We start from the raw sequence: 15,721 nt of genomic DNA, 5'->3' as shown, positions 1-15,721 counted from the left end.
ACAAACAGCTTAAAACAAGCTTTATCAGATCGATACAATCATTTACTTCAAGTTGATAATTATTTTTAATACTTCCAATAAATCATTTTGATAGTAAAAATCTGAGGCTAGCAGTTATTATAGAGAGATAACTCATCATCAACGTTTCAAATAGAATAAAACAAGCACATATTCTAATTTAGGCTTTTTAAAGTAAATAACGAAATCTGCAAAATAAATACATTAACGAATAATGGATCAACTTATGGATACAAATAACATTCAAGAAGAAAATAATGAACCATTATCAATTGAACAAGAGTACGATTTGTGGAAATCTAATGTCCCATTAATGTACGATTTTGTGAGCGAAACAAAATTAACATGGCCATCCTTAACAATTCAATGGTTACCAGATAATGGATCAACTTCACCACAAAAACAAGATTTACTTTTAGGGACTCACACTTCTGGTGAAGAAGATAACTATTTGAAAATTGCATCTGTAGAATTACCAAAAGAAATTGCGTTAAGTTCAGTAGAGGATGATGAACATAACGAATTATCTACAGAAAATGTAAAATCAAACATTAGAATAACTAAAAAATTTAAACACGATTTAGAGATCACTAGAGCTCGTTATATGCCACAACAAAATAACATCGTTGCTACTATTAATGGTGAAGGTACCCTTTATATCTACGATACAAACCAATCTTCAAAACAAACACCTACAAGACTGTCATATCATAAGGAAAATGGGTACGGTCTTTCATTTAATCCTAATGATAAGGGAAAACTTTTGAGTGGTTCAGATGATCACTCAATAGCATTATGGGATGTATCAATGTCTACCGAACCTGTTTTATCTTGGGAGAATGCTCATAACGATATTATTAACGATTGTAAGTGGCACAATTTTGAACCAAGTATCTTTGGTAGTGTATCAGAAGATAGTACTTTACAAATTCAAGATCTCAGAATACTTGAAGGTTCAAGTAACGATAACAATGATTCAATTGTTATGAAATTAAAGGCTCCACAACCTTTTAATACCATTGCATTCTCAAAATATTCTTCAAATCTATTTGCTGCAGCAGGGACAGATTCTAATATCTATCTTTATGATATGAGGGATACTTCTGTACCTTTACATACAATGTGTGCCCACACAGACGCTGTTACAAGTTTAGACTTCTATGGCCAACAGGATGGTATAATTGTTTCTGCTGGTGCAGATAGAAGAGTCATCGTATGGGATATAATGGAAATTGGTAACGAACAAGTTCGTGATGATGCAGAGGATGCTATGCCAGAAGTGCTGATGATTCATGCAGGTCACAAAAGTGCCATCAACGACATATCAATAAACGACAATATCCCATGGTTAATGGCTTCTGCTGAAGAAGAGAATACCGTCCAGATTTGGAAATGTTCAAGCAAATTGCAAAGAATTGGTGATATTCCAGAACCCAACATTGATATGCTACAGTAAATAATATTATACATACGTCTATATATATTCATATATATATACAACTTTATTATGGGAGTAATGCATCATTTTTTAGTAAAATAATTACCGAAAATGTTATTTTTATTGTTTCTTGCTTGACAGCCAATTGTAGAAGTCAATGAAGATATTTACACCAAATTTTCCCTTAGTCATCCATTTCTTTGTGGTCTGAGAATAAATGTCTACCAATTCTTCCAAAATGGCAGAAGAATCATCTCCCTTGTTGTTTTCAAGCAAAAGTTTACCTAGGAAGATAGAAGAGGTTGAACACAAGGAATAATAGTTTACACTGAAATGACCAGGTTTTGAACTCAACAATTTATCATGAACTTGTTTTATTAAAGTCAAACATTCTTCATTCTGAACATTGGAAATGGCATTCACACTAATCTTGAAGACCTTGGTCTTTAATATTTTGGAAATTTTATCACTTAACGATTTGTCTAATGTCTCTCTTACACAAGCAATCATTGGCCTGATAAACATTAACAAATTAGATGCGTCAACATTAGAGTCGCTCTTTCCTTTTCTTTTTTCGACGATACATTTCTCTATATACTTGACGTATATTTCTAGCATCTCTACAATCCTGTGTTTAAAGGAAACCACGTTCTCACGGGACATTTTAACATCACTTTTTCTTTGGTTGCCTGTTGGAATACTTGATAGAGCTTCTTTTCTTCTTTTAAATATTTCGGACAATTGATCATCTAATTCCATCATTTTTTCATCGTCCATCGATTCTTCATCACTTTCTTCATCCCCAGAGAAATCATCTAATTCATCAAACTTAACCTCGCCATTTTCATTGATTATATTTTCAGGAAGATTTAGAGCTTTGACTAATGCGCTGGATGTTTCTTTATCAATATTTGTGACATTCTCATCATCCATATCATTATCTGAATCACTGGAACTTTCTTCATTGTCTGAACTTTTGTTTTCATTATTCTCAGCATCACTATCTTCTTCTTCTTCTTCTTCTTCTTCTTCTTCATACTCATCAACACCTTCAAATAATTGGCTAAACCCTTGCTTATTCTCTCTTGCCGATAGAACATCCAAGAGAACTTTCAATTCGTCATGTCCAATATCGGAAATAAATTGTTCCCAGACAGCAAGACTAATCCTTCTTAGCATAGCTCTCTTTTGGGCTAACAATGACAATAGAATTTCTGTTATACCCACCATCGAATTATCTCCTTCTTCAGATTGACTATTATAGAATGAACATAACTCTTCAATCACAGATACAGATTCAACATCACCAGAATATAATTGAAGTAAACACATAGATATTAGAGATTCCATACCGCGCAACTTTGATGTTTCCTCACCTGCTTTTTCGAATGAATTAGAAATGTCACTTAATACCTCCATTGCATCCTGTTTTATTTTTATCAGACTATCATCTAATTTATTAACTAATTCGACGTTAGAATCAGTGTCATTTTCAAGTTCAATGATTATATCTAGGGCATAATACTGCCAAGAGTGTGTATCCACTTTGACACCTGTAAGTTCGGCAAGAATAGAGTATAATCGTTCTCTTGCCAATTCGTTTAATTGTTCGTTATCTTTAGTAAAAAAGGTCAACAAAATGATAGGTTTTAAGATAGTTGTAGCTAAAGTAATAGGCATGTAATTTTTGTGACTTCTTACAATATGTAAGACAGTATCTAAAATAAAACGGATTAGAGACAAGTCAGTATCAATTTTTGAAGGAAGCTCCGAATAAAACATTGTAAATAATTGTTGTAATATATTTTCATTCAAATCAGGAGTTGTAATCAATTTTGACACTGTCTTTGATTTAGTTAACTTATCAAAGTTAACAGAACCAGTAGGGTCAAATAATATCGCTTTTAGACAAGATACCAATTTATCTTCATGTTCAGGACCACAGGAATCCACAATAACATTCAAAGATTTTTGAGAGATCTTGTGTAATAGACGTTTTGAATCAGTTGATTGATTAATTAATGATCTCATAAAATTTTGGCTAAAAATAGAGGAAATCCAATGAGCATCCACTAATGAAATCGTCTTTTCAAATATTAAAAACCCCAAGAATTTTCTTTCGCTAGATGATTTTTCATTGAAAAAAGATTCATCTACAGCCATTTGCCAAAACTCTGCAAATTTAATAGTTTCCTTTTCTTTCTTTCTCTTTTTATTAATATGTTCTCCGTTAGCCTCAGGTGCTACACAAATTATTGGTAGAAGAACCTTCCAAACAAAATGTAATCTTGGAGTCCAGTTGGCTTGTTTTACGTTATTCCTTTCATCATCAGAAACCGAAGATTGACGCAATACATCAGTTAATACAGGTAAATTACCTCTAGCTAATGGATCATTATTCTTCCAACCATTATTTTTTAAAGTAATGTTGCTTAAATTGAAGTGTTTGTCATTGTGTAGGATAGATAAATAAATGGCTAGACCTTCGTTCGTTAAGGTCAATTTATAAGTATCTAGTAATTGGATAACTGATATAATAAACTCTTCATTTGCGAATGGGATTAATTTAGTGATAGTTTGGAAAAGAGTATATAAACAGGGTTCTCTAATCCAATTTTTATACTGAGACAAAGTTAATAATTCTTCCATAAAAGTAGTACTAAATTTAGAGACAGATTTATTTTCAAAGAATATTCCACTGAAAAGAGGTTCATTCAATAGACATTGTAATCCAAATAATTTCCCGAACAAAAGACCTCTTTCTTCTTTACCTTTTCTTTTCTTATTACTTTTATCAGCTTCTAATGACAAAGTCTTCGACACCAAGTTTAAAAATTCTTCAATATTTGGTAAACATTCTGGTACAGGTTTCTTTCCATCTTTGCTCAATTCAATAGCTAGATTCACTACTTCGGTTAAACATAATGAAAACCCTAGACGAGCACCATTTCTATCTGAAGATAAACCCGTGATTAATCTATTCAATACATATTTCCATTCAGTGTCAGCTTCAGGTAGTTCTAATTCCGATAATTCTTTGATAATCAATACAGCCGCTTGAACACGCTCCTCTGGTAGCTCAGAGGCTAATTTATAGAACAGATCTCTGTTAACTTTAGACATCTTATCAATAAGTATCCTTGTCGATATCGATTCAAGAGCTACTGTGAGGAAGAAATTGAAATAAAATAGTTATTTCTCGGAAATAACAATAAGTTTAAATGATCTCATCGAATTTAAAATGATTAATTTAGTTGCTACTGGATGAATCTCGATGTTCTCTCTCTCTCTCTCTTTCACGTACATCGAAATTCGTAGTTATTATTTATTTTTTTCGGCTCCAGCTCGCTATACACGAAGCCCTCGAATAAATGGTAATTGTTGTTACATATATAGAGAGAGTCAGAAATAATTAAATATATAAATGCAATGAGACCGACACGACTAAGACTGATTCATTAGAATAGGTCTGTTTTATTTGGCGGGGGGTTTTAATAAAAAAGAGAGATTTCTCAGTTAACTTCAGACATTATTAAAGCCTCAATATCCTTGGAAAGTTGTTTAACATCATCCGCGTGCTTCCCCTCACAATAAACCCTGACAGCGTCTTCTGTGCCTGATGCTCTTACAAATGCTCTTCCTTGTTCAATCTTATTAATCAAGAGATCCATCTTTGGTTGCAACGCAGGGGGGCTAGTCAATTTACGTTCTTGATCTGTTGTCTTGAACACGGTTCTATCCGGAACGATCACTTTACTTAACAAGTTTGGTAAATCCGTATATTCATTATCCCATTGAGAAGGTTTCATTTTTGAGATTAATAATGTAGCGACGACCCCTAGCAGATCTGCAATTGCATCTCCGACGGTTTGATTGATCACCTTTGAGAATGCTAATAGAGTCTTGGATGCCTTTAAGGAACTTAGGTCATTTTCTTTAATGGCAATTGTTTGACGTTCTTGAACTTTCGAGTAAAAATTATCCGAGAATAAGATAGTACCATGACCATTGGCCTCGAAATAAATCCCTATGTCATAAGCAGTTTGAGCTTCATGATGTAAATGTTTGACACCAGTCTTCGTACAGGATGCAGGACAATGTAAAGTGTCCAGAACATAAGTGGTGGAACTACCATTAGCGTAAGCAGTCTGGACGATTCCTAATCTAATATCATCTTGAGTCAAATTTGCTTTAATCAATAATTTTTTTAGGAATTTGGCAAATAAAGTTGCGATTTTATCACCATCTAATAAATGAAACTTGGTAGTTTTATTACCGACATAATAAAAGACAATTCTATCGGCATCACCATCGAAGGAACAATACAGATTGTTATCATTTAAAAGAGAATCGTCGACGCCTGCAGGTAGCCTTTGTTGAGTCTTCACAAAATCAGCGCCACATGAATTATTTAAGGTATCTGGATGAGTATAATCATCATTCACGAATTTGATTGAATTACATTGAGGTAAGCCCTTAACGAATTGTTGGAATTGGGGTGCCCCTATCCCATTGGCGCAATCTACCACTAAAGATTCAAAACAATCATTGAAATCCTTGATCTCATATAGATTCATCAGGTCTTTGAACGCGGTTTGGAACTTTGAATCGTATTGACTAACAGAGATCACAGTCTTATCATCTGAAGATGGTTCATGATTATTTTGATATGCGGTTAAGAAATGTAATTGCGGAGTAGTTAGCATATTATGATTAACAATCTTTGCCATAAAGACCGGTGATAAAGTTGATAATAAGCAATCCATTAATCTTGGAGAAGATTCTCTAGAGTCCATTCCGACCACAATTGACGGCGTCACATTTGAATCGATGTTTAAAGTTGCAACGATTTCATTGATATATTGAATCAATTGAGTGACAGTATCATTAGCTGCAATATTCGCCAATTGCGTTGCGTGTGATTCCCATGATTGTAAAAGCATCGAACCATCGGGTTCGATGATCTTGACACCGTTATCCAGCGGTGGATTATGGGAAGCAGTGATCATTACCCCGACGGCTTTCCCATTGTGAGACATAGATCTTAAAGCGGCGATTATCCCAGTGGTAAACATTACAGTATCTAGAACTGCCGCTTTATCTCTAAACCCCGCAGTACCATAGGTATAAGAATAGTTTTTAGTTTTACAAACCTGAGTGTGCAACGATTCGAGCAGTTGCAATTGCATTTCGGTGGCTTGGTGTGCTGTCATGGGGAGTGGATATAATGTATAGTAGCAGTGCCATTTAGTTATATGTGTGTGTATAAAATTTCAAAAGCTTCATAAAATTTATGCTGAGGGGGTGGTAAAAAAAATACGCGACATCCTCGAAATGCTTAAGAAAAGCAAAAAACGAGACCAGACAGATATAAACACTCGCATACTTGTACATAAAGCAAATAACAACAGCACATACAAGCCAGACCAGTGCACAATGGCCCCAGTTGTTAAGATATTGAATAAGGACGACGTTGGAGAAGCTGCCCAAAAGAGAGGTGTTCTTAACCTGGACGAGTGTCCGTTGAAGGAGTTGGTCCAATACGAGTGTGAAGTGGTCGCGGATACTTCGTCGCCAACGACCGCGACGAAGTACGAATGCACGCCGTTCAGGAGACTGTTCAGGGAGTGTCTCAACGGCAAGCTGCGGATCGAGGTGACCGACGAGACGACCAACTAGGCGCCACGTGACGTGGTGTGGCGTGGCGTGGCGTGGCATGGCATGGCAGGTTGTAAACGGCAGGAGACAGCGAGGCTCCGACGCCACTCCAACTGGTGCTGCTGCGGTCGGAGTTCTGCCGTTGCCGCTGCCGCTGCACTGCCGCTGCCTGCTCTGCCTGCTCTGCCACACAGTTTTGCCGTGTTGAGGGTAACCGGCCCTGGCTATCGATATCGTGACTTTAGGGGTGCACCCAGCCACCACACCGCGGGCACCCAGCACGCTCTGTTGTGCACGTATCAACGATTCCTCAACCACCGCACTGCTCCTCACCGCCCGAACTGCACCGCACCCCCGCTTTGTCTTATCTATCATCTCTTTTTGTTTTATTGTATTTCTTTGGATGACTGCCGTTTAGAGCGGTTACCAGAAGGTAAGTTCTACCCATCCTATCCGATTTTATTTTCTTATTTTATATAAATAGCCAACACACACACACCAGATAGATTTGTCTTTATCACTTTCTCTCTTCCCTGTCTATATATTTACATATATATATATATATAAATATATATATATATATACAACACACGCTACCCTCACTCTCGTATACAGCTTGACATGAAGGTGAACAACTTACTCCTATTACTATCCCTACTCTCCCAAGATGCAGTCCGTGCATTGGTCTTACCAGAACTGTTCCAGGAACAGTTCCCGGCCTTGTTGAGTGCCCTCTCCGATTCTATTACTCCTCATTTGAAAGAACAAGACGGTTCTGCTCACGCTGCTGCTGTTGCTGCTTCTGCTCACGCTGCTTCTGCCAAGGAGGAAAAGGAGATGGCGCCCTTATATGTCCCTTCTAACCCTGGTACTCATCCCGCTATTAAAGATAAATATATTATTGTCTTCAAGGACTCCATCACTCCCCAACAAATCCAGTTCCATCTGGAAAATATTCAACAAGCAGTTATTCAAGAACTAGCAATCACCACCGAATCCATTGTGGACCACGATTTTGCTACTTTTGACATCGGGTCTCTTTTATCCGGTTATACTGCTGTTTTACCCCCAGTTATCTTAGACTTAGTAAGAAATAACCCTTTGGTGGCATTTGTGGAACAAGACTCTATGGTTTACGCCACTGATTTTAATACTGAAAATAACGCTCCTTGGGGTTTAGCTCGTATCTCCCATAGAGAATCTTTGAACTTGGCTAATTTCAATAAATATTTATACGATGATAAAGCAGGTGAAGGCGTCGACGCTTATGTCATTGATACAGGTATTAATATTAACCATAACGAATTCGAAGGTCGTGCTACTTGGGGTAAAACCATCCCACTAAATGATGAAGATGTCGATGGTAATGGTCACGGAACTCATTGTGCAGGGACGATTGCTTCCAAGAAATACGGTGTAGCCAAACACGCTAATTTGTTCGCTATTAAAGTCTTAAGATCAAATGGGTCAGGTTCCATGTCTGATGTTTTGAAAGGTGTAGAATACGCGGCCAAGATGCATACCGAACGTAAAGCTAAAGATAAGAATTTTAAAGGTTCTACTGCTAACATGTCTTTAGGAGGTGGGAAATCACCTTCTTTAGATCTTGCTGTTAATGCTGCTGTTAAGGCAGGCCTACATTTTGCAGTTGCTGCAGGTAATGAAAATCAAGATGCTTGTAATACATCTCCTGCATCTGCCGAAAATGCGATCACTGTAGGGGCTTCGACTCTAAGTGACGATAGAGCTTATTTCTCAAACTGGGGGAAATGTGTCGATATCTTTGCACCAGGTTTAAACATTTTGTCCACCTACATCGGTGACTCTAACGACGTTACCGCCACTTTGTCAGGTACTTCGATGGCTTCACCTCATGTTGCAGGGTTATTGACTTATTTCTTATCTTTACAACCAGAAAAATCAAGTTCTTTTTACTCTCAACAAACTATTACACCTGAACAATTAAAACAAAAATTGATCGATTACTCTACCAAGAATATCTTAAACGATATCTCCGCCGATACTCCAAATAAACTGATTTATAATGGTGCTGGAGGTGATTTATCAGGTTTCTGGAATAATTAATTAAATAACATCAACTTATTTTGCTAATCTAAAAACTCTTACAATTTTATGACCTCCCCCTCCTTACATCTATACCTGAACATCGACAATTTTTTTTTCTTACTAGTACTTGTTCCACTTTAAGTTTCTTTTGCAAAATAATCATTAAATTACTATTATTCCTTTAGATATATCTATGTATATATCATTTCACCTTTATTGTTGTTGTTGGTGTTTTTTTCCATTTCACGCGTTTTTTTACTGTACTTTACGCATTCACACAAAGGAATTTTTTTTTCTCTCTCTTTCTGTCTCTAACAAAAATAAATAAATCAATAAAAACAAGATTACGAATAATAAACAAATAAATAAATAAAAATAATACATATAAATACATATATAATTATAAAATATATATATATATATAGAGAACAACTACAACAAATCAAAAGTTAGATCCATAAGATATGTCTCGGGATCTTAACATCACAGTTGCCGTACGATGTCGTGGTCGAAATCAGCGTGAAGTGGCTCAAAAGAGTAGTATAGTAGTGACTGTACCAACTGTCTCAGGAGCAAACGAAGTCATCATTAATACTACAGGTGACGTCGGAATAGCAGCTCAATTAAATAGTAAACGATATACTGTAGATAAAGTATTTGGACCGAGTGCTAGTCAGGCCTTATTGTTTGCAGAAGTGGCACAACCTTTATTCCATGAATTTATACAAGGTTATAATTGTACAATGCTAGTCTATGGGATGACCTCTACAGGGAAAACTTATACAATGACTGGTGATGAACAATTGGATGGTAATGATTCCCTAAGAGAAAATGCGGGCATTATACCGAGAATTATGTTCCAATTGTTTGATACTTTAAAAGAACAAAATTTGGATCATATTGTTAAATGTTCCTTTATTGAATTATATAATGAAGAATTAAAAGATTTGTTAGATAATGATGGGAATGAACAATATAAAAAATTAAGAATCTTCGATTCAACACCTGATAGTAGAAATAATTCGCCAAAACTAAGTCAAAGAAATAATGCTAAAAAATATAATTATAAATTAAGACGAACTTCAATGCAACCATCAACATCTACCACTACTGGTACTTCGAATTCTCCTCAGCCCTCACCTGGACCAAATGATAACAATACAATTTATATCCAGAATTTACAAGAATTTCATATTACATCAGCAAATGAAGGTTTAGCTCTCTTGCAGAAAGGTTTAAATCATAGGCAAGTCGCGACAACAAAGATGAACGATTTTTCAAGTCGATCGCATACTATATTTACCATCACTCTATATAAACAACATCAGGGTGAATTGTTTCGTCTCTCGAAGATGAACCTAGTAGATTTAGCTGGTTCGGAAAATATTAGTCGTTCTGGTGCTTTAAATCAAAGAGCTAAAGAAGCAGGTTCCATAAATCAAAGTTTATTGACTTTAGGAAGAGTAATTAACGCTCTTGCAGATAAGAGTTCGCATGTACCGTTTCGTGAATCTAAATTAACTCGTTTATTGCAGGATTCTCTTGGTGGTAATACGAAGACAGCCTTAATAGCTACAATTTCTCCAGCGAAAGTTACATCAGATGAAACATGTAGTACATTAGAGTATGCTTCAAAAGCTAAAAATATTAAAAATAAACCTCAATTAGGTTCTTTCGTTATGAAGGATATCCTCTTGAAAAATGTCACCACAGAATTAGCAAAATTGAAAAATGATCTTTTATCCACGAAGGCAAAGGATGGTATATTTATGTCTCAAGAACATTATAAAGAAATGAATCATGATATGGAAAATTATAAGACTGAATTAGATGAAGCAAAGAGGTTGGTTAAATCATTAAATGAAAAAGTTAATGGACTTACTGAAGAAAAACAAAGATTGACCAAATCTTTAGATTTGCAAAATATCAAGACAGATTCACTTAATAACTCAATAAATGATTTACAAAAGAAGATTATGATATCATCAGAAACCGAAAGACAATTAAGCAACCAGATAGTCCAATTAGATGAAACGACAACATCATTGAAGGACGATATTAAGACATTCAAACAAAAGGAATTATCTATTGATTCTAAATTCAAATTGATTCTAAATGATCAACTAAAGATACTAAAAGAGAAATTTTTGAATCAATTACACGAATTACAAGCTTATGATGATGAATCCTTTGAAGTTCAACCACATATTGATGATTTACAAAAAGAAATCTCTTCTTCTTTGACCATATTAGAGACAAATATTAGAGACTCTTATCAATCTTGTATTGGAGAATTTTTAAAAGAAACTCCTGAATTGTTTAAAGAGATTGAAGGTAATGTGACGAACATAAATTCATTGTCTATACATTTTTACAAACAAATTTCAGAAAATTTATCAGATATTTCTGAAGAATATAATAACCTAAAACAATATCTAAATGATAGACTATTTCAAAATAACCATGAAGAGAGACTTGGAAATTATGTTAATAAAACGACCGAACTAATGGAACAATCTTCATCTAATTTGATGGAAAATGTTAAGGAAATGGTAGAAAATTATTTAATTTCCAATAAACAATTACTAGTCGATTCTATGCAAAGGAGCACGAATGATATTATTGAGCAAGAAATGAAGTTATTGAAGCCACGACAACAAAAATGGGAATCTTCCATTGAATTAATTAATAAATGTGATTCTCTAAGTAACACTTATTTCAATAATATGAACAATACCCTGCATTCTACTAAGAGTAATATAAATGTTTCCAATGAAAAGATAAAGGAATCTGTAATTAAAATAAACGACAGGTTTAGTGATCAAGAACGGAATGAAAGGCGCAATATTATCACCGAAAACACAACTATTAATGATAATATAAAACAGATAGTGACAAAGACCAGTACACTAAAATCTCGTTTTGATGAGACACATATTTTGGCAAAACATTCCATAAATGAAATTAATGGGTTAGATAAATCAATAAGGACAATACTACATGATATAGAACCAGAGACGACAACCAGGGTTGTGGAACAAAATATATTCTTAAAGGACAATTCAACAAAGATGGACTCGGGTTCTAAGAGCCCCCTCAAAGTTTCATCAAATAACCTCGATTTTAGTGAGGTTGAATCTAATAATAATAACACGAAAAAAAGAAGGCTTTCCAGGAATAATATAGATGGATATATCAAATTACAAAAGTAGAATGTAAAAATAAATATATGCCTTTAATTTAATGTAATATTGATCAGCATGTAACGTTATATAGCACATTCGCATATGCAGTTGAAATGATTTGTTTAAGCATATATATTAACTATTTGCTTTATCGTTATCATTCATACTGTTTTTTAAAAGAATATCTTAAATATTTATTATTTTGTATTCGCCAATCTCTCGAAGTAATAATTCAACTTCAGCTCTAGGTTTCCCTAGCCTGACACATATTTTGTCAAACGATTCAAAGTTATCCAATGCCTCAACTAACATTTCCCTTTCAGTATCACTTAAAGTGTATTTACCTTTTGTTTCTGTTTTATCTACACTTGTTGCACTTCCTAACATATCATGAGAAGGGCTTGTGCTATCAAATGATACTTTGGATAGTTTTTTGTAAATCGAATTTAATAGCTTATCTCCGACATCAAATTTAATATCAGAAGTTGATAATAGAAAGTCTTTCTTGCTGTCTTTATTATCTTTTTTAAGAATTCTCGTGTCTTTTAACTTATTATCAGACATAATAGGGTAAGAGTACACTCTATATATCAGTCGTTTCGTTATTCCAAATTTAATCAATCTTCTAATATCAATATTGTTTGTATTAATTATGTCATAATTTATTTCATACCACGTCTGTATTGTAATAGCATGGTTTAATGACCTGTATAGATCAAATAAGGTTGATCTTGTTGGTAAATAATTATATTTATCAGATGACCTGAAAAATTGACCATCACTTGATAGGGAACTCTCAGAGTGTTTCCTATTTGGGTATAATGACGAGACTGGGGATGAGGTTATGGACGATCGTCCAGGAGACATAAACAGCCTATTGGCTGTAGAGTTTTGGGACGACATGGAATTGGTTTTTTTGTGATATGGTGTGCCACCTCTGGCTAGGTTTGTTGTAGAGGTAAGATTACTGTTACTATTTGAAATTGGCAATTCATTAAATGGGAGTTTTAAAATATCTGCATTTTTTGGTAAAGTTACATATAGCTGGCAATCATAAGATAGTTTAGGATCGGATAAGAAAGTGGTGATCTGATTTGTTGGAGCATATATATTGGAAAACTGGAAAATGTCAGTTATTATGACACATTTATAATAGATCAGATGTCTAATACATTCAATTACTAAATTTGAGTCACTATCACTTAGTTTTGAGATATTTGAAATACTATTAAGCCCATCAATAAATGGTAGAATGTTAAGCATTGTTGGATCCCAATTTAAATCTATAACTTTGTTCATATTCACCACAGATATTGGAACAGCATCTACTGATAGCTGAATTGCGGTTGGCGGTGGAACTAGAGGAAAAAGTTTAATGTCTACAGTATTGGCATCATTAATCGGGATTAAACATTCTGAATAGCTGTTAAGATCTTGATATATTCTCATTATAAGATCCTGAATCGAGAAATTTGAATCTGGTTTACTTGATAATGTAGAGGGATCCTTGAAGAATATTGGGTCATTTTCTGCCAATGATAAGATTTGGTTTTGTTCTTCTAGGACACGAAACATTTTAGCCAATCTTGCAATAGCTGGTTCGTATGGTGAAGTTTCACAGTCGTAAGGGAATATAAATACAAAATTAAAACTAAAGAAGTTTCTTGCATACGATTGTGAATTGACAGTGACTGGGTAAGATACGATCCGGTAGTTTTCATATTTCATAGTCAACAATTTGTGACATAATTGAGGTTTCGGTATAATATAGTTTTTAACTGAATTGAAGTTAATATTATAGTTTTGTAAGTTATTTGGTGGGAACTGATAGCAAACTTTAGAACCCTCAGTAGGATGGAAATTAGAGTAAAAAACAGTATGAATAGGTTCGAACCCTTTGAATTGTCTATCCATTATTAGACTTGCACATATATAGCCATAGATAATGGTTGAACATGCCGTCCTAGTTCATTCTCTTGATATTTATATGTAAATATATTAACATCTTAACTATTAACCATTGCCCATATCAGGTTCGTACGAGCTTATAGCGCCGCTAAAAAATTTCAGAGAACCCCGGGTAATCAACGTTTGACTCAAATCTATTTATTAATGTTATTTTTCAATATATTTAAATTACAATATTCTATGCATTTGGAAGACGTTTATCACATCTTCATGATTCCACTATTCTATTATGTTCCCCAGAGAATCATATTTCACTTCCTTTTCCTCTTCTTCTTCTTCTTCTTCTTTTTCCTCAATGGCATTTCCTAAAGAATCATATTTCACTTCTTCTTCTTCTTCTTCTTCTTCTTCTATAAGATTTCCCAATGCATCATATCTAACGTTATCAGTACTTTCGGTATAATCTTCTTCTGATGAGGAGTCTTCTTCATCTTCGCTATCGTCTATATCAAGCTTGTTCATCTTGTTAATGTTCCCCATTAGCCACAAATCAGTCTCCTGGGATTGCTTCTTACGATCCTGAGATTCTTGTTCAATCTTTTCTAGCCATTCTTCTTCTGCCCTTTTCACAGAATCGGCATCTGTACACTTTTGATATATCTCTAGTAATTCAGCATTAATATCTAGGAATGCCAACCCCCAAGAAAAATTACTTAGTAATTGAGATGCCCAATCCATTCTTCCAACAATGGCAAAACATGCCGCCAGAGCCTCTACACAGTTCAATCTCCAAGGTCTACCATAATTGACTTGGTTTGCTGCAACTAAATAGGGCAACAATCTCTCATGTTTCCCACCAATTTTATTAAACGGAACTTCATCTAAACGAGCCCACGAACATTCGACAACAGAAGCTCCAAACTCCTCAACAATTGGTAGATCATCTGGGCATACAACACCTTTCCCATTAGGGGAAACAACAATACCTTGAAACTTCTGACCAACACGAAGAGATGTGATTAGTCCTAAACGTTCTAGTTTCTTACCACTGCAACGCTTTGGATCACAATGGTCAAAATCCCACATTGCTAGCTTAGTTGGAAACTTGTTAGTTGTATGAGTCTGGTTGTGCTTAAACTCAGCAGATTTATGGTTTTGCTTTGAATGATGCCCATTCGAACCTCTGGAGTTATTGGATCTGGTCGCCCCTCCTTCTTTCGTCTTGTTTTTACCTTTGGCCATCTCTCCACTAAACTTCGCTGTTATACTAAATATGAACTAATATGTTAGCACTTGATCCTAACGTAATGTATCACTAAGTAAATATTTTTCAAAAAATGTATACAGGCAACTCTAAGACTATTATTTTTATATAAATCAATTGATGAGTTTCTCAATATATATTTATATTACTTCTCAATAAATTTTTCATTACAGCCATTGCGAA

General features: G+C 34.7%; 8 protein-coding genes across 8 annotated transcripts; 3 read left to right on the top strand and 5 right to left on the bottom strand.

Moving 5' to 3' along the window:
• Window positions 1–232: 232 nt before the first annotated feature.
• On the top strand, window positions 233–1,474 carry HAT2 (Hat2p; the record flags this gene model as incomplete). The annotated part of the gene is made up of 1 exon (XM_041551482.1): window positions 233–1,474. The coding sequence occupies one exon, from the start codon at window positions 233–235 to the stop codon at window positions 1,472–1,474; it is 1,242 nt and encodes a 413-aa protein (XP_041407416.1).
• Window positions 1,475–1,576: 102 nt separating this feature from the next.
• POL5 (DNA-directed DNA polymerase) lies at window positions 1,577–4,579 on the bottom strand (the record flags this gene model as incomplete). The annotated part of the gene is made up of 1 exon (XM_041551481.1): window positions 1,577–4,579. The coding sequence occupies one exon, from the start codon at window positions 4,577–4,579 to the stop codon at window positions 1,577–1,579; it is 3,003 nt and encodes a 1,000-aa protein (XP_041407415.1).
• Window positions 4,580–4,968: 389 nt separating this feature from the next.
• Window positions 4,969–6,669, bottom strand: PCM1 (phosphoacetylglucosamine mutase PCM1; the record flags this gene model as incomplete). Its single annotated transcript, XM_041551480.1, has 1 exon — window positions 4,969–6,669. The coding sequence occupies one exon, from the start codon at window positions 6,667–6,669 to the stop codon at window positions 4,969–4,971; it is 1,701 nt and encodes a 566-aa protein (XP_041407414.1).
• A 34-nt stretch (window positions 6,670–6,703) lies between these two features.
• Window positions 6,704–7,489, bottom strand: KABA2_06S08558 (uncharacterized protein; the record flags this gene model as incomplete). Its single annotated transcript, XM_041551479.1, has 1 exon — window positions 6,704–7,489. The coding sequence occupies one exon, from the start codon at window positions 7,487–7,489 to the stop codon at window positions 6,704–6,706; it is 786 nt and encodes a 261-aa protein (XP_041407413.1).
• Window positions 7,490–7,735: 246 nt separating this feature from the next.
• PRB1 (proteinase B) lies at window positions 7,736–9,199 on the top strand (the record flags this gene model as incomplete). The annotated part of the gene is made up of 1 exon (XM_041551478.1): window positions 7,736–9,199. One exon carries the CDS (start codon window positions 7,736–7,738, stop codon window positions 9,197–9,199), a length of 1,464 nt encoding a protein of 487 aa, XP_041407412.1.
• Window positions 9,200–9,645: 446 nt separating this feature from the next.
• Window positions 9,646–12,393, top strand: CIN8 (kinesin motor protein CIN8; the record flags this gene model as incomplete). Its single annotated transcript, XM_041551477.1, has 1 exon — window positions 9,646–12,393. The coding sequence occupies one exon, from the start codon at window positions 9,646–9,648 to the stop codon at window positions 12,391–12,393; it is 2,748 nt and encodes a 915-aa protein (XP_041407411.1).
• A 159-nt stretch (window positions 12,394–12,552) lies between these two features.
• On the bottom strand, window positions 12,553–14,280 carry NPR2 (nitrogen permease regulating protein NPR2; the record flags this gene model as incomplete). Its single annotated transcript, XM_041551476.1, has 1 exon — window positions 12,553–14,280. One exon carries the CDS (start codon window positions 14,278–14,280, stop codon window positions 12,553–12,555), a length of 1,728 nt encoding a protein of 575 aa, XP_041407410.1.
• A 273-nt stretch (window positions 14,281–14,553) lies between these two features.
• TSR3 (ribosome biogenesis protein TSR3) lies at window positions 14,554–15,516 on the bottom strand (the record flags this gene model as incomplete). Its single annotated transcript, XM_041551475.1, has 1 exon — window positions 14,554–15,516. The coding sequence occupies one exon, from the start codon at window positions 15,514–15,516 to the stop codon at window positions 14,554–14,556; it is 963 nt and encodes a 320-aa protein (XP_041407409.1).
• Between the last annotated feature and the right edge of the window lie 205 nt (window positions 15,517–15,721).

The sequence above is a fragment of the Maudiozyma barnettii genome (assembly GCF_903064755.1).
Source record: "Maudiozyma barnettii strain CLIB 1767 genome assembly, contig: KABA2_06, whole genome shotgun sequence".
Taxonomy (NCBI): domain Eukaryota; kingdom Fungi; phylum Ascomycota; class Saccharomycetes; order Saccharomycetales; family Saccharomycetaceae; genus Maudiozyma; species Maudiozyma barnettii.
Note: the sequence above shows the minus strand (reverse complement) of the source record. Positions and strands in the feature narration are given on the sequence as shown.